This window comes from Mustela nigripes, chromosome 6 (genome assembly GCF_022355385.1).
Source record: "Mustela nigripes isolate SB6536 chromosome 6, MUSNIG.SB6536, whole genome shotgun sequence".
Taxonomy (NCBI): Eukaryota; Metazoa; Chordata; class Mammalia; order Carnivora; family Mustelidae; genus Mustela; species Mustela nigripes.
The window spans coordinates 134,485,212-134,510,665 of NC_081562.1; the positions used below are offsets into that span (position 1 = coordinate 134,485,212).

General features: G+C 42.1%; 2 protein-coding genes across 3 annotated transcripts in view; one reads left to right on the forward strand and one right to left on the reverse strand.

The window, feature by feature from the left end:
- Positions 1–6,274: 6,274 nt before the first annotated feature.
- Positions 6,275–18,468, reverse strand: MEIG1 (meiosis/spermiogenesis associated 1). The gene is made up of 3 exons (XM_059405019.1): positions 18,346–18,468; positions 10,071–10,237; positions 6,275–6,569 (listed from the first exon to the last, which is right to left on the reverse strand). Exons 2-3 carry the CDS (start codon positions 10,206–10,208, stop codon positions 6,441–6,443), a joined length of 267 nt encoding a protein of 88 aa, XP_059261002.1. The 5' UTR covers positions 10,209–10,237; positions 18,346–18,468; the 3' UTR covers positions 6,275–6,440.
- A 4,309-nt stretch (positions 18,469–22,777) lies between these two features.
- DCLRE1C (DNA cross-link repair 1C) overlaps positions 22,778–25,454 on the forward strand; it is a 39,716-nt gene continuing 37,039 nt past the window's right edge. The window contains exon 1 of one of the 2 annotated variants that reach the window (XM_059404267.1): positions 22,778–23,013. In XM_059404267.1, the coding sequence (XP_059260250.1) occupies positions 22,800–23,013 (214 nt within the window). In that variant the 5' untranslated portion in view covers positions 22,778–22,799. The remainder of the gene's footprint in view (positions 23,014–25,454) is intronic. The other variant, XM_059404265.1, reaches the window with a different exon arrangement.

Below are 25,454 nucleotides of genomic sequence, written 5' to 3' on the forward strand. Positions count from 1 at the left end.
AGTGGCCGGTACCCCTGAGGGCTCACGAGCATGACACAAAAGATGCCATAGAAGGACTATGGTCTCTGCACTGAGTTTGGCAATGACCTTGGGCAGGGTTGAGGCTGTGTGTATGTGCAAGACTCTGGGATAGGAGATGGACATGTGGCTCGGGTGAGATTCTTGCCAGCACTATCTAAAAGCTATGTGTGGAAGTGTTCCAGAAGAATCAGGCTGGAGACAGAAGGAGGCAACAATTCTTATACAAATCGGTGGTGATCCACTGCTACTCAACTGTTACCATCCCCAGCTGAGAGCCTGCTGGAGCAGCCTGTGACCCAGAAGCTGTCTCTCTGTCAATGTTGGGTAATATCTCTGATACCATTGCTGGGCCAGCTGACTGCAGGTTTTCCTGTAGCTAAGTATCCTCTTTGACTTACCTACGCAGTCCTTTGTCAGTCTAAATGTATCCGTGGCATTTCTCAATATGGCGGCTTTGCCACTGGCTTCTTTCCTTGATTCATTCAACAGACATTTATGAGAGTGTTTACCCTGCTGAGCTCTGGACACAAACACGAGTGAGCCATCATTGCTGCCCTGCAAGGGGCCACCAAACCTAATTAGAGATTTACTCAGTGAGACCCAGGCCATTCGATATCTGTGACTAGGTTCTGTTCTGCTCAGCAGATGCATCTTTCAAGATTCAGCCCATTACTTCCCCTAATTTTTCCAGTCTCTAGAAGTCATCTTTTATCTATCATGTTCTGGCATCAAATAATGGGCCGCTGGGTTGTTACTCACTTTGTTCAGAGTTTGTTACCTTCTTAACTACATTGTGGGTTCTAAGTGGGAAGGCTGTGTTAGGCAGCATTCTCCAGAGAATCAACAGGAGGTATAAGGAATTTCCTAGAAGGAATTGGCTCAGGTGTATACAGAGGCTGACAGGTCCCAAGATCTGTAGTCGGTTGGCTGCACAGCCAACACAGTCGAGGGTGTAGTTCCAATTCAAAGACAAGAAAAGCCCCGTGTGCCTGATTGAGCCGTTGAGCAGGAGGAACTTCTCCTCACTCACAGAGAGAAGGCAGGTAGTGTCTCTTTGTTCTTTTCAGACCTTCAACTGACTGGATGAAGACCACCTGTGTTAAGGAGAGCAATCTGCTTTACTCAACCTACCATTTCAGATGTTTGGGTTTTTGTTTTTTTTTTTTTAACTTAAAAAAATAATTTATTTATTTTTGTTTATTTTAAGTAAGCTCTCTGCCCAACATGGGGCTTGAACTCATGACCCCAAGATAAAGAGTTGCATGTTCTTCTGACTGAGACATCCAGTCACCATAGCATTTCAAATGTTATATCTTGTCCAAAACCATCCTCATGAACACACTCAAAATAATGTTTGACCAAATATCTGGGCACCTCATAGGCCAGAAAAGTTGACACATAAAATTAGCTACCAGAAGGGTCTACCCATGTTTCCCATCTCTTAGTAGCACCAGCCCTTACACACCAAGGGCATGTAAGCAGCTGGTAATGTTTGGGGATTGGGGCAGCCTCAGGCCTCAGACTGCAGTGCATGGAGCCCTGGGACAATTAGAGAAGCATTATTTTGCAGGGGTGGAGGCATGGGCAGAGAGGCTCTGAATTAAAGAACCAGACACACAATCCAAAAAAGTCATCAGTGCATAGAGGAAGATTTTGGGTTCAAACCAGCAGAACAAAACCCAGACAAGAGGGAGACAATTCAAAGCAAAAAATGCCAGCTGGAGTCAGGAGAAACTCCCTGATCTGGGGAGTGCAGGAGACGTTTCTCTTCCTGGTGTAAGTTGGCCCTGGGGTCTGAGAATGACCAGCCTGAACCCAGGGTCTTCCTCCCTCAGCTCTAAACTCCTCCCTGTGACAAAGGAGTTGGAGGATCCCCACGGCCTGTGGGAAGGAGGCACCAAAGGTGTCTGACACACTTCAGGAAGCTTTTCATAACCACTCTTCTTGCTGAGAGCGTTTTGGGGGGACCAAGTCATGAAGAGGTCACAGCCCCCTTTCTGCCACGTAGTCAGGTCCTCCAGTGCCAGGTGACGGGGCAGTCAGGGGGTGCCAGACAGGAAGTGTGTGGCGTGAAGCCATGAGGAGGGTGGGTGGGCAGTCAGCTCTCTCCCTGAAGAGAAGTGTGTCAGAAGCCTACCAAACCCCCTGTTCTACATTCCGAGGATCGCTACAGTGTACACAACAGAGCCTTACTCTTGTAGAACTTACATTCCAGCAGGGGGTAAAATCAGATGGTAAACAGAAAATAGGGTGACAGCGTGAGAAGGAGGGAGAGTGAGAGGTGCAGGGGGGCAGGGAAGGAAAGTTCTGGAGATGGTGGTGGTGAGGGGCCCCACCATTCCTTCCGATTGGCCTGGGTGGGATTATGAGAATCTGGGCCAAAAAAAAAAGGTGGCAACACCCTCCTTCCAGGCCCTGGATGAAAGCAGAGTACAGCTGGATGCCCTCAGGCAGTGGTTTTCCGACATTTTTTATCTGACATGGAGGTCAGGAAAAACGTTTCGCATCAAAACGTGGTCAGTCCGTGCATTCTTTTCTACCTAATTTTTGAAAAAAAATTAGCACCTTGAGCCTATGAGCCTATGAGCCTATGAGCCACTGGCCATTGGATCCTACGCCGTGGCTGCTGGTTCAGTGTCCCTGCCAGGCCCTGCAGAATGCAGATGCTAACACCACACCTATGGGGGTTCTCAGCTGGAAAGTCTGGAGCAAGACCTAGCAGCCACATTTTTAAAACCTTCCAGGTGATTCTAATGTGCGGGGTTGTGATACATTTGTGCTGTTGGGTAGTGACCCATGTTGTCAAAACCACTGCGTGATGGGTCGAGCTAATCGGCAACCATGAGGTTTTCCCATTCTCTGGTCCATCATCCTACCTGGTGTGCAAGACATGGGATGGGAAGAAAAATTAGGCTGTTGTCCCTGCATCCACTGGGGTCACTGGACAGAGAAGTGCTGTCCTAGTTTGTGGAGCAGTTTTGACGTGGTGAACCTCTCTCATCAGGAGTGGTGGGAACTCCAAGTGCCCAGGGGCCAGAGAAGGGTGAATCTTGCAAGCAGGCTTTTCTGAGGACTGCAGTCCCAGTCCCATGATGCTAGGTCTTCTCTACACACTCTTCCTTATCCTTGTCCTATCCCTTTTGACCACTTACCTCTGCTTTTGCCACCTAGGGAGAAACACAACTTGGAGCCATATGACATCATAATGTATTCAGGCTGTCCCAGGACAGCCTTCTTGAGGAAACTTCCCAGACAAGATGGTAGGGGGCTTCGTTCCTTAAAGCCTTGAACCCCGCCCCCTGGTAGAGTTCAGGCATTGCCGGAAGCAGTAGAGGTTTCCAATAATAAATGTGTTGATACTTTGGTCATCTGCATAAAAGAAGAACTTGCCACTTTGGTTTGCAGAGATTGGCCAGAGAGCCTGATGAGTCCTGCTCCAAGGGCCTTAGCTACAGGCTCTAGAGGCACACAACTGGGGCGATGTGATGTTGCTCAAAATGCACTGCACAGCCACACACGTGAGGGTAGTTCCTCCATAGCCAAGCCTGAAAAATCTCTGCATACGATGACAAATATTTGTCTGGGATCCAGGCCCTACAGTGGCGGTCAGGAGATGATTGGATTTGGGGACTGAATTGTATAGAAAACAAGAGCTGAGGGCAATGGCTTTTGACCTTGCTTGCTCATTAAAATCACTGGGGGAGTTTCTGGTTTTGCTTTTTTAAAATTTAAAACCAATGCCTGTGTCCTGTTCCCAGAGATATGGTTTAACTGGAACAGGGTGGGGCTCAGGCGTCAGTATTATTTAAAATTTTTAAAATTATTTAAAAAGCATCTTGTGATATTATAAAATGCAGCCAGGTTAGAGAACCACTGTCTGGAAGAAATACATAGTTCAAGAACATTTGCCAGCTTCTGGACAAAATGTCACCATATGCAGTTCCATGGGAGCAGGGGTCCTTCTGCAGAGGAAGAGGAAGGGCAGTTCTCTAGAAAGGGAAAGCTGTTTCCATCATGGACCGAAGCCTGTTGGCCAAGTCTCACTGAAGAGCAGGCAGTCTAGAAAGAGCGGGTGGCAATGGTTGGAGACCCCGCTCAGAAGCACCGCAGTGGTCAGCAGACACAAGTACCTTACAAAATTGGCAAAAAGGGAGCCATCAAGAAAGTGGCTTTCCATTTTCTAAGAAAGATTAGCACGATAGGAAAGCACTAGCTATACACCCTGTAAGACCCACTGGGAAAACATGGATTCAAGGAACCAAAATCTCATCTGATGGTTCCAAGGGCCATCCATATATCTGAAGAGAGTCTTGCTTCTGGAGGATAAAGGGGCATGTAGACCATTTGAGCTAGTTTGTGAGAAGGTTCCAGGCAAAAAGGGCCCGGCCAACTGCCTTGGCCTGGATATTATTCGTAACGTTCTCTGTGCTCTCTGGTCAAAAATGGCTGATCATGATTGAAGCTCATGTAGGCTCCGTGGCTGTGAATGGGGGTATTTCCTTCATCCATTCTGTGTAGGGATATGTTTCCTCTGGCTGCTGTAAAAATTACCACAAATGGAGCAGCATGAAACAATACCAGTTTATTTTCTTATAGTTTTAGAGGCCAGAAGTCTGAAATAAGTCTTATTTGGTAAAACCAAGGTGCTGGCAAGATTGCGTTTCTTCTGGAGACTCTAGCCATTTGCTGGCTTTTTCTAGCTTCTAGAGGCTTTCTGCATTCATTGGATTTTGGTTCCTTCCCTACATCCCTCAGACCTCTGCTCCTTGTCACACCTCTTTCTCTAACTCCGACCAGCCTGTTGCCTTCTCTAAGGACCCGAGTGATTGGACTGGGTCGACCCAGATATTCTAGAATAATTTCCCATCTCCAGATCTTTAACTTAATCACAACTTCAGTGTCTTTTGCTGTGTAAGGTACCATATGCTCAGGTTTCAGGGATAAAGGTGTGTTTGGAGGCAATGCAGATGTCAGGGGATGTCTTCTATCACAGCAGGTTAAAAAAAAACAAAAAAACAAAAAGCATTGTCAGGATTCGGAAGATCCCTTATGCTCAGTACGGGGCTGGCCAAATCTGGAAGAGGATGATAAAAAGCTTGAGCAGAGAGGGACAGATCAATGGCTTCAAAGCCATGAGATGATCCCAAGCAATGCTGGGAAAGACATAAAAGAAGGCATAAAAGAAGTTTATCCTTCCTGTGATGTTTTTGCTCAAAAAGACAAACGATGAAGAAGCACAACATTGATTTGTGAAAACTCATGTAGCTTCACAGTGCATACAGTTCTGGAAAATGAGAGCTAAAGTTAGATGAATTGATGGGTGTGATCCCCGTATCCAAAAATCTATTTAAAGATAAGGCTTACAAATGGTGACAAAAAAAAATCTAGTGAAAACATAGTTAAAGGAGAAAGGGTATCTTTCCTTTTTTTTTTCCCCCCCGATGCAAAAAGGTGATTTTATTCAAACACAGGGACAGGTCCCGTGGGTAGAAAGAGATGCTGCCAGAAAGGGTGTTTTTCATCTATTTAACCTCAAAGCACTCAAGACTCGGGAATTTTGGGGACTTCGTGTGTCTTACAGGTTAATTATTGCCTTGCTCCTTAGCACTCAGACCATTTCTGCAGTGATTCCAGGCAGCACTGGAACAGGAACTGTCTAGATTGGAAACCCAGAAGCCAACCCTGGGACAAGGCTCCACATACAAGGAGCTGATGTAGGAGGAAGGGAACCCCTGGCATGGAGTGGGGGAGTGGCAAGGGAGGGAGACAGCCAGTAGTCTATGTGATACAGCCAGACACTGTTGCAGGAAACTGAAGCTTCATCCTGCTGGTAAACTGGTAAACTGGGCACCACACACCTCTGATGGATTCCGCTGAGGCAGCAGGTGGCTGGGGCTTTTGAACACCTCCTCCCCAGCAGTCATTGGTTGAGGACTGCTCCTAGCGGCCGGCAGCCCTTGGCATTTCCAGTCTACTCAGCAAGAGGCAAAGGCAAAGCCTCTAGAAAAGAGGCAAGAGAAAGCCCTAGGGCCACAAGAGGCAGATCTGACATTTCAAAATGGTGGTCTTGGAAAGTAGTAAAGGCTGGGGGCAGGGGCAGGGGTATGGAGCACTAACCTGTAAACAACTAGCCTAACCACTGGGATGGTTTCAAATTGGGTTGTCTCTTTCTGTGCATCATGGTTACTCTACCTCAGTTAAAATAATCAGAAGAACAGGACCAAGACGAGTACAACTTTAATGCTTCTGCAATTATATTTTAGAATAGAACAGGCTGATTGATACCAGGTTTCATGGCTTTTGTGTTTCAAAACATTCAACTGAAGTCTGCATTTTGGATTATTTTATAAAATGACATTTACATGATGTAGAATGAAGCAATGAAGTCTTAGATGATGACAACACGAGAAGAACGAAAGCTAGTAAGCATAAATTTTGACTTTGTGGACTTCCTTGTCGTCACACTCCCTCTGTTTGTTGTAGTAATAGAAAGTATTGTCCCTTCTCTGGAGTTTCTTCACGTATCCCGTCTCTGGCCAACGATCTACCTGCACATCAGAAACCAGAATACAAATACTATGATGCTGGCTTTATTTTTATATAATAATTTATTATCAAATAGTTAACAGTATATCTCACATCCAAAAATTAAAGCATAAAATTAAATCTAAAAATACTTGAGCTCTCAAGAGAGTATTATGCACACCTCAAACACACCCTAAGTTGTACCCTTATACTGTAAAATAGCTAAGTTGGTGCTTCTCTCTAGATCCCAATTTCTAGATTTAAATTTCTACTCAGTGGCCAAGATAGAGGAAACATTCAAAACACTCTAAGCATTTTCTTATATTTACAAATTATTTCAAACATTATTACTTCCTGGGACGCCTGGGTGACTCAGTTGGTTGGACGACTGCCTTTGGCTCAGGTCATGATCCCAGAGTCCGGGGATTGAGTCCCGCATCGGGCTCCCAGCTCCGTGGGGAGTCTGCTTCTCCCTCTGACCTTCTCCTCGCTCATGCTCTCTCTCACTGTCTCTCTCTCAAATAAATAAATAAAATATTAAAAAAAAACATTATTACTTCCTAATATCTAAAAGTAATGCCTGAGGAGGAAGTTAGAGTCAGGCCCCACTCTGAAAACACTTGGGTACTGAGAATCAATGTCACAGCAGTGAGAGATGGAACCAGCTAGACTCAAGATACCTAAAGGTGCATATGCAGTCCTCAAGTCCATATCACAAGTTCAGCTTGAAAACCAATTTTTTTTTTAAAAGACTTTATTTTTTAAGCAATCTCTACACACACCATGGGGTTGGAACTTAAAACCCCGAGATCAAGAGTCTCATGGTCCACCAACTGAGCCAGCCAGGTGTCCCTTGAAATCCAATTTTTAATAGAAATTTGAGGTCATGAATCTAAATCTCCACTATCTTATCTTACCTTTTCCCCACTATTCTTTCTCATACGTCATATAGGTTTGTTTATCATTTGGCTTGACCTAGTTTGGACATTTTTCTCCCTTTCCTCTCCAAATTCATGTTCTACTTTCTTGATCAGGTCAATGTACTTCTCTTGTTGTTTGGTAGATTTCTTCTGGATTCTGTAAGATCTACTCTATCATTGCCAAAACCTGATCACTCAGGTATCATGGTCTAGATAATCAAATCTTCACCACCACCTCTATAGGCAGCTTGTCACTTCTCATATGCCCCATCCATAAATCACAACTTTCCACTGGGATACCAATAGATCATGAATACAAAGGAATGTGTGGCCTTTGTTTTCTAACAGCACATTTTCATTTTTTATGTTGTCTCATTTATTTAATAATTGATGAAAATAGGTAGAAACATATTGGATAAACCTTGGCAGGCTCTCTGACATATACAGTATAAGAAAAAACAAATCAATGGTTCCTGTCACTTAGGTCAAGTTTTTCTTTCATAGTTTCCATTGCCCCCAGCAGAGAAAGGAGGATGTTCTCAAGACACCATTATAGCTCTCTTCTTCTTGGGGCCAGGAGCAAGCTCTCTTTCATTTATTAGGGTCCTAAAAAGCATCTCATGCAGTGAAGAAATACCCTCCAAGGAGCTATATTGATTCCTATGCTCATCAACCCTTAGTCATTTTAAATAATAGCCTTTGTATTTTACAACTTTTCTTCTTGGCTTTTCACTTGAGGACTCCCATTCAATGGAGGAAAGCTTCACTCCTTTCAGTAGAACAGAGTGGAGTGGTTTGGTCCTCAAGACCAGCTACAGAGGTCAGTAAGCTTCAATAGCTCCTATGTCCCAAATGGACATATGCTTCAGGTGAGGAAAAATTAATTTGCTCAAACCCTTCCCACCTCTACCCACTGGTAGAGATATGCCAATCAAGGCAAGAGTTTAGTTACCATCCTGGCCTACCTTCAAGGCCCTCTGCAAATGTCTCCGGGGGCATGAAGCCCTTTTGGAGGATTGTCCCCCAGAGGATGTGATTTTGTCTTTCCCTAAATTCCTGCATCTTTTAAAAAGGCACATGTATTTTGACTTGCATAAATTTCTACTGTTCATGTCATTATTAATCTTCTATTCCAAGATAATAAAAGCTGTCAATCATTAAACACTTATCCTTCATTCACTCAACAAATCATTAAGCACTACAATGTTGGACACTTCAAACACATGATTTCATTTCATTCCTGTAACTATTTTCTAAAGCAGGCACTGCCATTACAATTCAACTGTTGAGCTCAGTCAAGTTAAGAACCTTGTTCAGGATTGCTCGACTAATGAGGGAGAGGAACCAGGATTCAGACCCTGGAGAGGTTCCAAATCTGGTTCTCTTCCTACTGGCCCAGTCAGTTTCTTGAGGTCAGGTACTCATATTTTCATCTCCTAAACACTTGGCATGGAAATTTGCACATGGTAGTGACAGGGCTGAGGGCACGCTGCCCCAGAACATGGCACTTTGGCATACTGATGGTTTCTAGTTAAAGTTACTTGAGAAACTAGAGCATAAAGACTCTGACCCTCCTCCCTGTACCCCTGAAAGCAGGAAAGAAATCCACACCCCCACCGCCGTGAAAGGCACGCTCCCTGCACCTGGAGGTAGACAGACATCCTTATCACCAGAGACAGAGAATTCAGAGCCAAGAGGGCTGTGTAAATAAACTCTGTTTCATTTCCCCACTAATTAGTCCTTAAGACCAAGTCGCTTTGTCTTGTCAGTTCTTTACACATTTCTTATTTCTTTGTCTGAAAGGTATATAAATGGCCTGCTTTGGTCACTTCTTGGGTCTAATATATTTGAGGCTCCTATATGTATGAAAGTGGATTAAACTTGTTTTTTCTCCTATTAATCTGTCATGGGTCAATTTGATTGTTAGACCAGCCAAAAGAACAAGGGAGAATTTTCTCCTTCCTTACAGTTTATACCCAATTAGTATTTACTGAAGTGAAATGCAAGACCTCTTCAAAATTGCCAAGTCATACAGTGAATAAGCTTGTTCTTCCCTATATCACACACACACACACACGCCTCTCACTTTGTGGGACTTCCCCTTCAAGGAGGTTCTTTGTGTTGTCTTAAATCTGATTTTACGTCAGTCACATTATTGGGCACGAGAGTGTAATGCACAACCACAGTCAGGGGCTCTTTAATAGTTCTCTGTCACTTATACTCTTCATAATAAAATCTAACCCCTTTATAATTCAGGGTAAAAAAGAAACTGGAAAGAAGTTAATAGGTACACAACAAACTGAGTATCTGGCAATAGAATTACGTGAGTAAGGGAAAATGACTCTGCTTTTGTGGTGATCATCAACCCTTTATCTGGCAGAGCATGGTTGTTAAATAAAAGTTAGAAAGTTCTTAACGTTTCCATGCTGAGGGACCACCTCTCTCTCTAGTCTACCTGAAAACCACTCCTCTGGGCCTCAGTCTTCTCATCAATAAAATGAGAGAATTGGAGTAGAGCTTCCTTTTAGTTATTCTCTGGTTCTTTGTTTGATTTTGATCCTTTTCACTGAATGTTTTGAGTTCAGGTTTGTAGACACATCTTACCATAGAAACTTGTTTCACTTGTTTATATTCAATTTCATCCCGATATCCTGCTTGCTGAAATCTGTACAGATTTTCTATCTCTTCTGACCATTTTTTGGCACGACTTATTGATTTTGGTTTCACGTCAGAGCTAGCCATGGCTACAGGGATCTTATTGCCAATTATTTCTGAAAGATGTTAAAACAAAATTAATAGCATAACAGTGACAACTTTGAAAGTCTCTTTTAAAATGAACACAAGTGGAATTAAAAAAAAAAAAACCTAGAATGTTGAGAATCCCATGAAGTATATTAAATTTTAAACATTCAATTTCAAGACTGAGAAGGATTCATGCTCTACTTTGGAAATTAAAAAAAACCCTGAAAGATACATAGGGAACTGTTTATTTCTTCATCACATAAAATTGCATTCAGAGCATAATGTCCTACTTCTGGTGTCCTAGGCAATAGTAAACACATTTCTGAAGTCACACTCTTATTTTTAACTACTCAGTAGATTGTCAAAATATCTTACCAACATTCCATTTGACTATATTCAAAACCGCATCCCCCACTTTTTTTTTTTTTCCTAAAAAAGGAACGCAACATCAGTCTTCTGTCTTCTTATTCTTCTTGCTGAGAAGCAATGGTTTCGCCTTTTCCCATATCTTAACTACTTGGAGGTAGTCCAATCACTGCAATCCATTTACTCAGGAGGTCACTGTGACCCTGCTCCTGTGACAGCCGGATGTGAAAAGACGGACGCACACAAAGCCCATGAAAGCTGTACGACTCTATGATACTGAGATCACTGATTTTAAAACAATGTAAGCAGGCACCAATAGCTTTTGAAGTTCAAATAGTTCACTGGAGTATGCATGATTGTCTATTCACCAAACTTCTAGAGTCAGTTTTTCAAAGACATGTCTTGCAGTTGTTTTCTCAGAGTCATCTTATTACCAAAATATGTATCAGTTAACTGACATAAAGTGCCCAGAATTTTCACCATGATTCCTTCAATCCATTCTTCTATTAAAATATGTTTCTATTGGCTGAAATACATTAAATATAGACCTCATGAGTAGGTCCTCTAAATGGATCCTTATTTTCAAAATTTTTTCAATTACAATGACAAACACTCATTACAATAGTACCTCTGCACTCTCTACCTTGGCCGCAGTCTGGAAGCAGGTGATCCTCATTCTGACCTAATGTAAGAAGGTCAATGGTAGCCTAAGGCTACATCCCAATGCCTATGTCATTCACCTCACTTGATCTCATCATACAGGCATTTTATCTTACATTATCACAAAAAATAGTGAGTATAGGAAAATACATTTGGACAGGCTACATTCACATAACTTCAAAATATATTATTATAATTGTTCTGTTTTATTATTGTTGATTTAATCTTTATCATAGACAGGTATGTACAGGAAAAAACATAGAATTTATAGGGTTAGGTACTACCTGTGGTTTGAAGCATCCAGTGGGCGGTTTTGGACTGTTACGCCCATAGATAAGTGGGGGCTAGTATATGTTGAAAAGGTCAAAAATATATTGAAGTATAAAAAAAGAAAAGTCAAAATAATCATCACATCAATTAGAAGTATCCATTATCATCTTAAACATAAGATGAGTTAAGGCAGACTTTAAAAGTTTTATAAAAAAGTCTTACAATAAATGCTTTCAGAAGATTAATAAATTCAGCTCAGCCTGGATTTAATGAGGGGGAAGTAGGAAATGGACATAAAATTGATGGAATTTTTGAATTTCAGATAAGTATTTCTTTAATGTGAAGGACGTGACCTAAAATTTCTCTCATAGTTAAAAAAGAGAGACTAGTGGAGACTGTTATTTTAACAAAAATAGATTAGTGGAGACTTTTAGAAGGCTAAGAGTCATTTGTTTGAATTTTATGTATCAATCATGTGCAAGTACCAATTGGCTCTTCCATGAAAAATAAGGGAATTGGTCCTATGCATCCCCCTAACTTCTGTATACTTACAGAACTTAACATTACTTAACATTCTTTTTCTTTATTTAAAGATTTTATTTATTTATTTGACAGAGAGAGATCAAAAGTAGACGGAGAGGCAGGCAGAGAGAGAGAGAGGGAAGCAGGCTCCCTGGGAGAGCCCGATGGACCCTGAGATCATGACCTGAGCCGAAGGCAGCAGCTTAACCCACTGAGCCACCCAGGAGCCCCCTTACTTAACATTCTAAAGGTTGTGGTATTCACATTCAACCTGAAACCAAAATTCTCACATTTGTTTGGGCTTAGCTCCAGATTTAAATGAATTAAAATGAAGTCATTTGAGTTACACAATTCACTCTGATGAATGTAGCAACTACCCAAATGGTTATATCATTAATATTGTTTGCATTTTTTTCATCATGCATACTAATTATATCTATATCGATATGGATATAGATATAGACTAGACCAAAGAAAATTAAGGTATTGTTAATATTTGACATTTTTAAAAGTTTTGACCCTTGTTTATTAATTTCAGCTTAGGCTCATGTTGTATTTTAAGGCAATATATTGTTATTGTATGAATTTATGTAAAATATGGACTACCTGACAAAACAATAAACAAGCCATATTTCAGTGAAATCCTTGCCTTTCATTTCCATTCATTTTTTCAAATTTTCAAATTTTTATTTTTTGTTATTTTCAAAGTTTATTTTTATTTATTTAGTGGTTTCTTTTTTAAAAAATTCAAATTTAATTAATTAACATATAATGTATTAATAGTTTCAGAAGTAGAGTTCAGTGATTCATCAGTCTTATGTAACACCCAGGGCTCCTTATATCACATGGCCTCCTTAATGTCCATCACCCAATTCCCCCATTACCCCCAACCCCCTTCCCTCCAGCAATCTTCAATTTGTTTCCTATGATTAAGAGTCTCTTATGGTTTGACTCCCTCTGTGATTTTGTCTTTTTCTATTTTTTCCCTCCCTTCCCCTAAGATCCTGTTTTGTTTCTTAAATTCCACATATGATGAGATCATATAATTGTCTTTCTCTGATTGACTTATTTTGCTTAGCATACTACCCTCTAGCTCCAACCATGTCATTGCAAATAGAAAGATATCATTTTTTGATGACTGAGTAATATACCATTATCTATATATATACAACATCTTCTGTATTCATTCTCCTATCATTGGACATCTGGGCTCTTTCCATAGTTTGGCTATTGTGGACATTATTGCTATAAACATTGGGGTGCAGGTGCCCTTTCAGATCACTACATGTGTGATGCCAAGTGATATGGAGCATTTTTTCATGTTCTTTCGGCCATTTGGATGTCTCCTTTGAACAAATGTTTGTTCATGTTTTCTGTTCATTTCTTGACTAGATTTTTTGGTGTTTGGGTGTTGAGTTTGATAAGTTCTTTATAGATTTTGGATACTAGCCTTTATCTGTTAAGATGTTTGCAAATATCTAGGGGAAATACAAATCTAAACCACAGTGAGATACCACTTCACACCAGTCAGAATGGCTAAAATTAACAAGTCAGGGAATGACAGATGCTGGCGAGGATGCAGAGAAAGGAGAACCCTCCTACACTGTTGGTGGGAATGCAAGCTGGTGCAACCACTCTGGAAAACAGCATAGTGGTTCCTCAAAAAGTTGAAAATGGAAATATCTTATGACCCAGCAATTGCACTACTGGGTATTTACCCTAAAGATACAAATGTAGTGATCTGAAGGGGCACATGCACCTGAATGTTTATAGCAGCAATGTCCACAATAGCTAAACTATGGAAAGAACCTGTATGTCCATCAACAGATGAATGGATAAAGAAGCTGTGGTATATATATACAATGAAATACTATGCAACCATCAAAAGAAATGAAATCTTGCCATTTGTGATGACGTGGATGGAACTTGAGGGTATTATGCTTAGTGAAATAAGACAAGATCATATGATCTCCCTGATATGAGGACATGGAGATGCAACCTGGGGGGCTTGGAGGGTAGGAAAAGAATAAATAAAACAAGATGGGGTCGGAAGGGAGACAAACCATAAGAGACTCTTAATGTCACAAAACTGAGGGAGGGCAGGGGGAGAGGGGTAGGGAGAGGGTGGTGGGGTTATGGACATTGGGGAGGGTATGTGCTATGGTGAGTGCTGTGAAGTGTGTAAACCTGGCGATTCACAGACCTGTACCCCTGGGGCTAATAATACATTATATGTTATAGAAATACATTATATGTATATAATACATTATGTGTTATAGAAAAATTTAAAAATTTAATTAAATAAAGATGTTTGCAAATATCTTTTCCTATTCTGTCAGTTGTCTTTTGCTTTTGTTGACTGTCCTTTGCTATGCAAGAGCTTTTTATCTTTTAAGTCTCAATAGCTCCTTTTTGCCTTTGTTTCTCTTGCCTTTGGAGACACGTCTAGCAAGAAGTTGCTGTGGGCAAGGTCACAGAGATTGTTGCCTGTGTTCTCTAGGATTTTGATGGATTCCTGTTTTACATTTAGGTCTTTCATCCACTTTGAGTATATTTTTGTGTGTGGTATAAGAAAATGGTCTAGTTTCATTCTCTTGCATGTGGCTGTCCAATTTTCCCAACACCATTTGTTGAAGAGACTTGTCTTTTTTCCATTGGATAGTCTTTCCTGCTTGGTCAAAGATTAGTTTACCGTAGAGTTGAGGGTCCATTTCTGGAGTCTCTAGTCTGTTCCATTGATCTTTGTGTCTGTTTTTGTGACAGTACCATACTGTCACAAACTTTGTACTAGGGCTTGAAATTCAGAATTGTGATGTCACCAACTTTGGGTTTTCCTTTTCAACATTACTTTTGCTATTTGGGGTCTTTTCTGGTTCCATAAAATTTTTGGGATTATTTGTTCCATCTCTGTGGAAAAAAATTGATGATATTTTGATAGGGATTGCATTGAATGTACAGATTGCTCTAGGTGGCATAGATATTTTAACAATATTTGTTCTTCCAATCCATGAGCATGGGATATTTTTCCATTTATGTGTGTCTTCCTCAATTTCTTTCATGAGTATTCTATAGTTTTTTGAGTACAGATCCTTTGCCTCTTTGGTTAGTTTTATTCCTAGGTATCTTATGGTTTTTGGTGTAATTATAAATGGGATTGCCTTAATTTCTCTTTCTTCTCTCTCATTGTTAGTGTATAAAAATGCAACCGATTTCTGTACATTGATTTTGTATCCTGCCACTTTGAATTCCTGTATGCGTTCTAGCAATTTTGGGGTGGAGTCTTTTGGGTTTTCCACATAGAATATCATGTCATCTGAGAAGAGTGAGAGTTTGACTTCTTCTTTGCTGATTCAGATGCTTTTTATTACTTTTTGTTGTCTGATTGCTGAGGCTAGGACTTCTAGTACTATGCTGAACAACAGTGGTGAGAGTGGACATCCCTGTTATGTTCCTGACCTTAGGGGTAAAGCTCTAAGTTTTTCCCCATTGAGAATGATATTTGCTGTGGGGTTTTCGAATATGACTTTTAGGATATTGAGGTATACACCATCACTATATTGTGAAGAATTTTAGTCAAGAAAGGATGCTGTACTTTGTCAAATGCCTTTTCTGCATCTATTGAGAGTATCATATGGTTCTTGTCTTTCCTTTTATTAATATAGCATATCACATTGATTTATAAATGTTGAACCACCCTTGTAGCCCAGGAATAAATCCCCCTTGGTTGTGGTGAATAATCCTTTTAATGTACTGTTGGATGCTACTGGCTAGTATCTTGGTGAGAATTTTTGCATCCATGTTCATCAGGGATATCAGTCTTTTTGATGAGGTCTTTGTCTAGTTTGGGATCAAGGTAATGCTGGCCTTGTAAAAAGAGTTTGCAAATTTTCCTTATATTTCTATTTTTTGAAACAGCTTCAGAAGAATAGGCATTAATACTTCTTTGCATGTTTGTTACAATTCCTCTGGGAAGCCATCCAGCCCTGGACTCTTGTTTGTTGGGAGATTTTTGATTACCGCTTCAATTTCCTCGTTGGTTACAGGTCTCTTTAGGTTTTCTATTTCCTCCTGTTTCAGTTTTGGTAGTTTATACATCTCTAGGAATGCATCCATTTCTTCCAGATTACCTAATTTGTTGGCGTATAGTTGCTCATAATATATTCTTTTTTTAAAGATTTTATTTATTTATTTGACAGAGATCACAAGTAGGCAGAGAGACAGGCAGAGAGAGAGGAGGAAGCAGGCTCCCTGCTGAGCAGAGAGCCCAATGTGGGACTCGATCCCAGGATCCTGGGATCATGACCTGAGCCGAAGGCAGAGGCTTTAACCCACTGAGCCACCCAGACGCCCATCATAATACATTCTTATAACTATTTGTATTTCTTTGGTGTTGGTGATCTCTCCTCTTTGATTTATGATTTTATTAATTTGGGTCCTTTCTCTTTTCTTTTTGGTAGGTGTGGCCGGGGATTTATTGATCTTATTAATTGTTTCAAAGAACCAGCTCCTATTTTGTTGGTTCTACTGTTCTTTTGGTTTCTATTTCATTTCCATTCATTTCAGTGGGAGGCTCACTGCTTTGTTGCTGCACACTAGGTATGGCCAACAGTGAGTTCAACATGTGTGGTACAGCCTGACAATCCATTAACAGATACAACCATATATAACCTATTTTTTTTCATAGAAAAATGACACTATGAAACATGAAAGGAAAAGTGCAAATTCGCTGTAAAAGAATACTTTCAGAATTAGTCATGTTTGTTAAATGAATTTAGTGACTGTATTATATTGATTTTATAGATAAAGCACACTTTCTAAAAGTAGTGGCACAATCATACTTTTTGTTTTACCCAAACCATTTTTGCTTTAGGCTTGACTTTTTCATACCTAACAAAATACTTTTATATACTCGTATTCATTCAAAAACTATTTTCCTGAATGTTATCTAGATAACATTTTGCCACTTTCCAGCAAAACAGTTATGTAAACTATAAATATAAAAATGCTTTCAACAAGGGTTCCTGGGTGGCTCAGTTGGTTAAGCATCTGCCTTTGGGTCAGGTAATGATCTCATGGGTCTTGGGATTGAGTCCTGCTTCCGGCTTCCTGCTAGGGAGTGGGGGGGAATCTGCTTCCCTCTCTCTCTCTGCTCCTCCCCCTCTTGTACATGCGTGCATGCACTCGTTCTCTTTCAAATAAATAAAATCTTTTAAAAAATAAAAAAAAATTTGCTTTCAACAGAAGAGCTGTCCAACAGAAGAGTTGAACTACTGCAGGAAAAAAACCCATTTTTTTCCTCAGTGGAAATATGTATCCTCTACACATATTAGCTATTTCAAAACTTTGTTTTCCCACAATAGCTAAAGGGAACATAAATGCATTTTCACCATAATACTGTAACTACAGGTTACTGTAACTATACTATATAGTGGTGGTGCAAATCCCCCCCTAAATTTTTGTCTCCCTTATTACTTACTTTGTACTTATTAAAAACAGAATAAAACTAAAATTGGGAAAGATCAACTTACAGTTTTTCAATTAAACAATTAAGTAATTCTGGGAAGTTCAGTGACAATATTAATCCCGCTAGTAACATTCAGCACTTTGAAATTTAGTGGTTTTACTTTGCCAAGAGTTGTGGCAAAACTACAACACTATGTTGTAGCTACAGAAACAGGAAATGGCAATGGTTGACTTTCTAGTTTTGCAAAATTCTAATTTTATTAAACAGTATTAAGTTTATATAGGTATTTTAAAAACTCAGCAATATCAAACCCTTGACAATCTCAAGTTTTAATCTGAAATCAAAGCCTTTGATGTACGTTATCTCTAACTCCTTTCTATGCAAAAGTCCTTTTCATTTCCTTGTTCGCTCTGAAAACTGCTTTTTGCCTTTAGTTGTATTAAAACCCCAAGAGCATTAATTAGTATTGCCAAACCTCCATTTCTTTACCTATTTTATATTGTTCCTAGATGTATCAGGATATGGCAAAAGAGCTGATCAGTTAACATTCCTGGGCTTGTTCTCCGAACCGTGAAAAGGTCTCATTTAGAAGGTCCGCTTGGAAGTTACGGGGAAATCAGATTTTGAAAGTCAAGGAGTAGCAGGTAAAGACCCCTGCTAACCCAGAAAATTAGAGAAGCAAGCCGGGCAAATCTCAGAAATCACAAAGACGGGTCGGAGCAGAAGGGGCGGAGCCGAGGGTTCCGGGGCGGGGCTCGGGCGGGCACAGAGTAGGGGGCGGGCCGTTCGGGCCCCTCGGGACGTGTCCACCCACCCCCTGGGTCCCGCTCTCCGTGGTTACCCTCGCAGGCCGACCTGGAGAGGCCGAGGCACCCCGCCCGGGAGCTCGCAGGAGAGCGCGGCGGTGCTCGTGTTCTCCACTCAGGAATCCGTGGGCTGGGCAGCGAGAGGCCAACTGTCGTGCCTCGGCGACCGTCGCATCCCCTAGCAACGCGTGGCGCCCCTAGCTCCGGCCCCACCCCCTGCGAGAGGGCCCTAGCGCGCAGGTGCGAGGGCGGAGACGGGCGGTTTGGAGAGACAAAGCTGACGCCAGGATGGGCATCCTGCAGGGGCTGACCCCTAGGCAGAGGAATCGAGCAGAATGTGTTATTTGTTTCTACAGTACCAGACAGAATTCCATTGGAGATTTTGGTTCCTGCGAGTAGATCCCTCATGTCTGTCCCACCCTATTTCTCATTTTGTTGAAACTAAATGAACCGGTCAATCCACAGATTAGAGCTTAGTGATTGGCAATTTATAAACCCACAATCAACAACATCCATAATTTAGATGACTTTTCTCTACCATTACCTTTATCTGTATATTTAAAATACTATCGATTTGCTTAATAATTCCCAAATTTATTTCCTCAACTCAAATCTCTCTCTGAATTCCAGACCTGCCTATATTCAACATCCACCTAGTTGTCCCAAACAGCCCTCTCCAAAGTCCCCTCCCCAGCCTTAACTAACTGGCTCCTAGAGTCCACTCTGTCTTGCCCTATTTATCCGTCACTGTTGGCTTTTCTGTTCCCACGAAGTCCAAGCCGCTATCACCCCCCCACCCCACGCTGGTTATTGCAATAATCTGCAACAGGTGTCTCTTGATCCCCCCTGGTCTATTGTCAACACAACAGTCCGTGAAATCTGTTTAAAACATAACTCAGATTGTGTCATTTCTCTCCTCGCAGTCTTGCAATGGCTTCTCATCTTACAGAGTAAAATCAACAAAACCCTACAAGGGTTGCATACAATTCCCCTTCCCTTGCTCTGGAGCCGTCCATCACTCCATTCCAGCCACACTGATCTGCTGGTTGTTCCTGGCCAAGCTTCCAGCTTGAGGCCTTAGCTGTGGCTGCTGCATCAGGCTCTCTATCTTACCCCTTACTACGTTCTAGTGTTTCTTCCGTCCACAGCCCTTATCACCCCTTATTATACTATTTAAATTGCTTCTTTCTTAATTTTATTGTTTATCTTCTGCAAGAACATAATTTCCACATTACCATAAAGACAGAGGTCTTGTTGACCAAATTTCTAGAATAGTACCTAGTGCACAAGAGGTGCCAAAGCAATATATTTCGAATGAATATCTTTCACCACCATGGCCACTCGGAGCAGTATAGCATCACGTCTAAGGCATGACCTTGGATTTGGATCTTGTTTCTACTACTTAGTTGTCTAGGCTGCGGTAGAGATCTTGCATTTCTAACAGGTGCTCTCCCAGGGCCCACACGTGGAGAAACACTCTTCTAATTCACTTATTATTCTCTTGTTTCAAACCATCCAGGCTTCTCGCTGTTGCTCAAGTTAAAGTTTGAACTGTTTGGCTTGTGGTCCCTTAGCTAGTTTAACCTTGACTTCCCCTGGTAAGTCCCTATTATTTCATCCCTTTGACCTAAGTGCTTTGGATTAAAAGGAACTATTTGCAGAATGCAGACTGAATAAAAGCCCATTCCAGGGACTTCAGTTGTTCCTGTGCTCAGAAGTGAACTTGAGTTAACCTTCTCCACTATGTTTTTCTTTCTCCTTGCAGAATTGAGCTCTTTTGCTCTGTCTTTGCACTGCATTCTTAGCAGGTTTCCAATAAAATTCTGTAAAACTTCTTGCATTTATTTCCACGAGTTTCTACTTCTGCCAGACTGTAAGGTCTCGTGCCAAGGATGATTCCTTTATGTACAACCGGGTTCAAGCACAGTGTTTGGTATTTAGTGGATGCCCAGTACATAGTAATAATAGCTAATATTTTTTGAACATTTACCATTGTCTGGGGCTTTGGTTAGACTTTATTTAGTTAGTTTGTCTTAGTTGAATAATAACACTTTAATCAATCAGAGGGTTGAGAGTAGGAGGTGTGAAGAAGAGATATGGGTGGTGAAGACATGCATGAAACTAATGCAAAATAAAAATACATTGTGATTTTTTCAAAGCCACCTTCTGTTATGTGAGTTAGCCATGCAGTGTCTTCTTAACTCTCTACAGAAGGGATATCCTTGTCCATCTGGTTCAGTTTGTCTACCTTCTCCCATATACTCTCCAAACATTTTGAAAATAAATCCATTGAGCGATAATTGAAATGCAATAACTAGCACACATTTAACAGCCTATAATTTGAGAAGTTTGACATATGCATACACCTGTGAAATCATCACCACAATCAAGTTAATGAACTTGTTTCCTGTGCCCCCAGTCAACTATTGATTTGCTTTCTGTTGCTTTGGATCAGTTCACAATTTTCATAATTTTATATAAGTGGAATCATAGAATATGATCTTGGATTTCCAGCTTCCAGAACTCTGAGGCAATGAAATTTCTGTTGGGGAAGTCACCCAGTCTGCGGTGCTTGTTACAGCAGCTCTAGCACACAGATACACTTTAAAAAAATACATTATCTCCTTGTATGCTTCCTTGTAGACATTTTATGTCTGTTATTATGAAGGAATAGCATAGAATATAGTAAATTTATAATGTAAGTTAATTTAGATTGACAATAGTTTATAAGTGAAGAAAAATATATCCTGTAGTTATTTCTCAACAGACTTACACCTACTTCAATAATGATTTATTTGGTATGTAACATGCACTTGGTAGCAGTTTTCAATTCCTTTTAGGGACATCAAGGACTTAGAAGTCTGAAGAGCTTGGACTTGCAGAAAGATTCCTGATGTGGGATGAGGAAGTAGAGCAGAGCCAATGTTGTTGAGTACATTTCAATTTTCTTTACTAGCAGCCGCAGGAGGAATTTCTCTTGGGACTCAATAATCAGAAAATTGGACTTCTCCTGAAAATCTGTTATAGTTATGTCTCGAGGATGTGTAAGGTTAGTGTTTATGGCTTCTTCTAGAAGAGCCAAATAATTGGCTCATGTTTTCCAATGGTTTGTGCGTGTCTGTGGCTCTGCTTACCCACCTTCACTGTTTTCTGACCTGTTTCCCCTTACCTTTACACTGTGACACTGTACCCATTGTGGAAAGAAGAGAGAATAAATAAGTGGTTAGGTAAGCATATGACTATTATCTTGACCTGCCTTACCAGGAGTTCCACATCCTGTCAGAGGTAGACACACCAGATTCTCCAGATCCCAGTCTCACTGCAGAATTTGTTTTTAGGTATATACAGCTTAGCCCTCCTTTATTCTAAGACAAACCATCCTATACCAAATCAAAGGTGTTGGCAATAGGTACTAACAGAATGCTTTACTCAAATGATCATGATGTCTATACTGCTCCCACTCTACCTCATCTTCCTCCCTTTCTTTATCGTTGCCTTTGAGAAATCTCTATTTAAATAGAACTCCGAGTACCATGGCTGCAGGAAAATGCTGATATTCCGTGAGGGTGGCACTCTGATTCTTGATTCCACTGCTTAAAATTCATTGTTCTTGGATCTCCCCTCCGCATTATTTTGTGTCTTTGTGGAAGCATTTGTTTATCATATTCTGCAAATGTGCTGTCTCCAAATGGGTTGAAAACCTACCTGAAGACACATCTTAGTCATATATGTAATAAACTGCAAGGCTTATTATAATGTAATACACAAAACAACATCTCAAGAGTGTTTGAGTTGTTTCTGATTATTAATATTGTGGTGTTTAAGGAGACTTGATAGGAAGGGATCCATTCAGTGGGATGGGGTCCCTCTTGGGCTCCTTGCTTAGCTGGGAGCCTGCTTCTCCCTCAGCCTGCTGCTTCCCTGCTTGTTTTCTCTCTCTGTGTGAAATAAATTAAAATATTTTAAAATTAAAAAAAAGTGAATGAGTAAATAAATGGAAGCGGGAACTAACAAGTTAATGAATCTACCATGAGTCACATACAATTTTTTTCTCATACAATCCTCATGGTTACCCCCTAAGGTAGAAACTGGGAAGAAAAGTAAAGAAGGGAAATTGAGCTGGGCTTTCAGGCTCTCAGTAGACAAGCAGGAGGTGGAACGAAGTCTGATTTCAAAGCGAAGCTTTGCATCGCCCTTCGCTTCTTGGCATCCTTGGGTAGAGCACCTGCTACAGGTGTTCACTTTCCTTTCGCGATACCGTTCCTGCACAGACAAGGACACACTGCACCAGGAAGGCCACTCGTGTTGAGTCAAGGTTTCCAGCAGGAGGCACCCTCGTCTCGCCACATCCTAGATCCCAGCCAGCTGCCCCAGCCCAGCATCCCGCCACTCGAACAATCAACCACGCGATTCGCCGGCAGCGGACTGTCCACTGAAGTTCCTCGGCACCGCCCCGCCGCCGCAGGGCTCCTCTGATTGGACGTGGCTGCATCCGGCGAGCCAATGGAGCGGCGGCGACGGCAGGTTCCCGGAAGTGGCGGCCCGGCGAGGAAAACCTCAGCTTCCGCAGGCGGCGTGGGGCCGCGTCCCCCGGGCTGTGCTGGCGCTATGAGTTCCTTCACGGGGCAGATGGCCGAGTATCCAACCATCTCCATAGACCGCTTCGACAGGGAGAACTTGAAAGCCCGCGCCTACTTCCTGTCCCACTGCCACAAGGGTGAGTGAGCGTGGCGCGCCGCCCGCCCCGGGGACGCAGGCTGCCTGTGTTCTGGCCCCGCGGGGAAGCCGCCGGGGATGCGGGGGGAGCTCGAGCAGCGGAGTGCAGGCTCCGGGAGGCCGGGGCCCAGACCAGCAGATGCACCTTGTTCCCCGCTTGGCTCTTCGGCCTCTCTGAGGCTTTATTTCTTCATCTGTACGACGGGACGGAACCGAAACTTGGGCAGCCCGTTGGACCAGGGATAACACTTGGGTTCTTTTGGTAGCTCTCCTAGCAGCGAAGAGTCCGAGGTCAGCGAGGATTCTTTCTTGCTTCTTCCTTTACATCTTCGCTTCCACGTTATAAAGAAAAGTTTCAGAAGAAATCCCACCCTACCCGCCCCCCAGTATTTATTATCAAGCAAGCACCCGCACACACACTCAGACCTCGTGTCCGAAAGCTCCTGTAGTGCATGCTCCCCCTCCTTTGAGGTGTTCTGCCCGCCTCCAGTATAAAAATTTCGTTTAAGGTGAAGCAACCAGAATACTAAGATTTCACAGCTGCACACAGTAGGTAATCCCTAATCATTAGGGATTAGGCCCTAGTGATAAAGCCTGGAGGTTAGAGACTCCAAGTGAGGCGGGAGAGTCTCTAAAACGTTCTAACCGATCTCCAGAGCTGGAGGAGACCTCGTTTTGCAACTGTTGGCTGTGTGGTTATCACCTAGGATGCCTGCGTTCGCGCTTTTGGGAAGTGCCTCTGCTTTCTCGCTCTAGTCTACGAATTTTCTCTCGTCAATGCGGAAAATCTGAATTTCGTCCCTTGATTTGTCAAATAGCACTGTGAGCCTCTTTGAGGGCCTTTCTACTTATTCTCCAGAATAACGTTTTTGGTTTTGGTGTGTTTTTCATTGTGAATCCCCCGCTGGGTGGGGATACCTCTGTTTCACCTTTTGTCTTGAGTGTTACTGGAATTTCTGAACTCAGAATGTGCTTAGCCATGATTGAGGTGTGGCGCAGGGGCTCGCCCTTGATGTCTACAAGTAACGAGTTTGGAAAAGGAATCCATCTAACGGAATCTGAAATCAGGATCATCTGTTTGTATGTTAAGCAAAAAACTGACTCCCTGTTATTGAGCAGTTTATAATCTCGGTTTCTGTTCTCTAATGACATGTGAGTCTGTTTACTCAGCCTGAAAATAATCTCATCAAGGGCAAGAACTCAGCTTCTGCTTTTGGAAATTCCCCACACTGCTTACTGGTAGTTTTCAACCTTTTTCAGAAACAGATTTCTTTGATGTGCTGTGGACTGAATTGTGCTGCCCCACCCCCTTCATATGTTGAAGCTGAAACCACCATGTGACTGTATTTGGTGACTGGGTTTTTAGGACGCAGTTAAAATTTAAATGAGCTGGATCCTAACTCATTAGGATTGATGGCCTTATGAAAAGAGGAATAGAGATTGCACTCTGTCCACACACTCTGAAGGGCCATCTGGAAGCCAGGAGGCTTCCACTTGAGCTTGGAATTTAGCCTCCAGAACTGTAAGAAGTTTTATGGTTTAAGCCACCTTGTCTGTGGCATTTTGCGTCATTCTGAACAGACTGATAGAGGATATCTGACAAAATCTGTGGCCTCTTTTGGTAGAAAAAAAATCACATTTTGATAGAACATCTCATTCCATGGCCCACTCAGTCCTGCTTATGAGCCATCTGAAACCCAGTCCTATGCTCAGGGCAGGCTTTGCTAAGCATTAGTAAGGTCTGGAGGTCAAGAGGGGGACCCGTGGCCTGATAGAGTAGCCCAGGGTTGGAGAAGACCCCACTAGGGGACAATTTCCAATGACTTGATTTGGTTCGGGAAAGCAAAAAGGCTCTGGAAAGGAGACTCTGGGTGCAGTCCTTGTAGCACCAAGTAAGCTGGCCCAGGTTCTCTTGCTGGCAGCCTTGGAGGGGTCTACAGTGGTCCAGGGCCAGCTGGGCTGGTCCTGGGCTGTCTTGATTAAAGCAGCCACAGAGGGCTGCCTGCTGATTTAGTTTGGGAGTATGGAACTGAGTCTTGATTCAGCCTCTCTTTTGCCATGGCTCAAATTCTTTGGAAATCCCAACCAGTGCCACCAGAGGTCCTAAAAGCCTGGACTAGGAGTGATCTGAGGGGATTCACCCACCGAGGGAGCAGGCACAAGTCCAGTCAAGGTCTGCTGTGCGGGGTGTGGTGACTGCATTGTTTTCTCTGGAGTTAAGGATCAGCACAGATGATTGTGTTGAGGACGTGTGTGTGTGTGTGTGTGTGTGTGTGTGTGTGTGTGTGTTTGGGTGGTAATTTGAATAATTAGGGTTTGTTGATTCACCTAAACTGAGAAGGTGTGGTCATTGCTATCTAGTCCTTCCCATGCTGGAGATTCAGAATGTGTTAGAATGACTATGTTTAAAGGCTGTCTTTCTGTATGTGTTGCTTTGGAGGG

Bases quoted from the DNA above. Each gene is read 5' to 3' on its own strand.
- MEIG1 (XM_059405019.1), bottom strand. From the start codon at position 10,208: ATGGCTAGCTCTGACGTGAAACCAAAATCAATAAGTCGTGCCAAAAAA. The intron at 6,570-10,070 runs GTAAGATGTGTC...TCTGATGTGCAG, and splicing joins AAGTGAAACAAGTTTCTATG to GTAGATCGTTGGCCAGAGAC.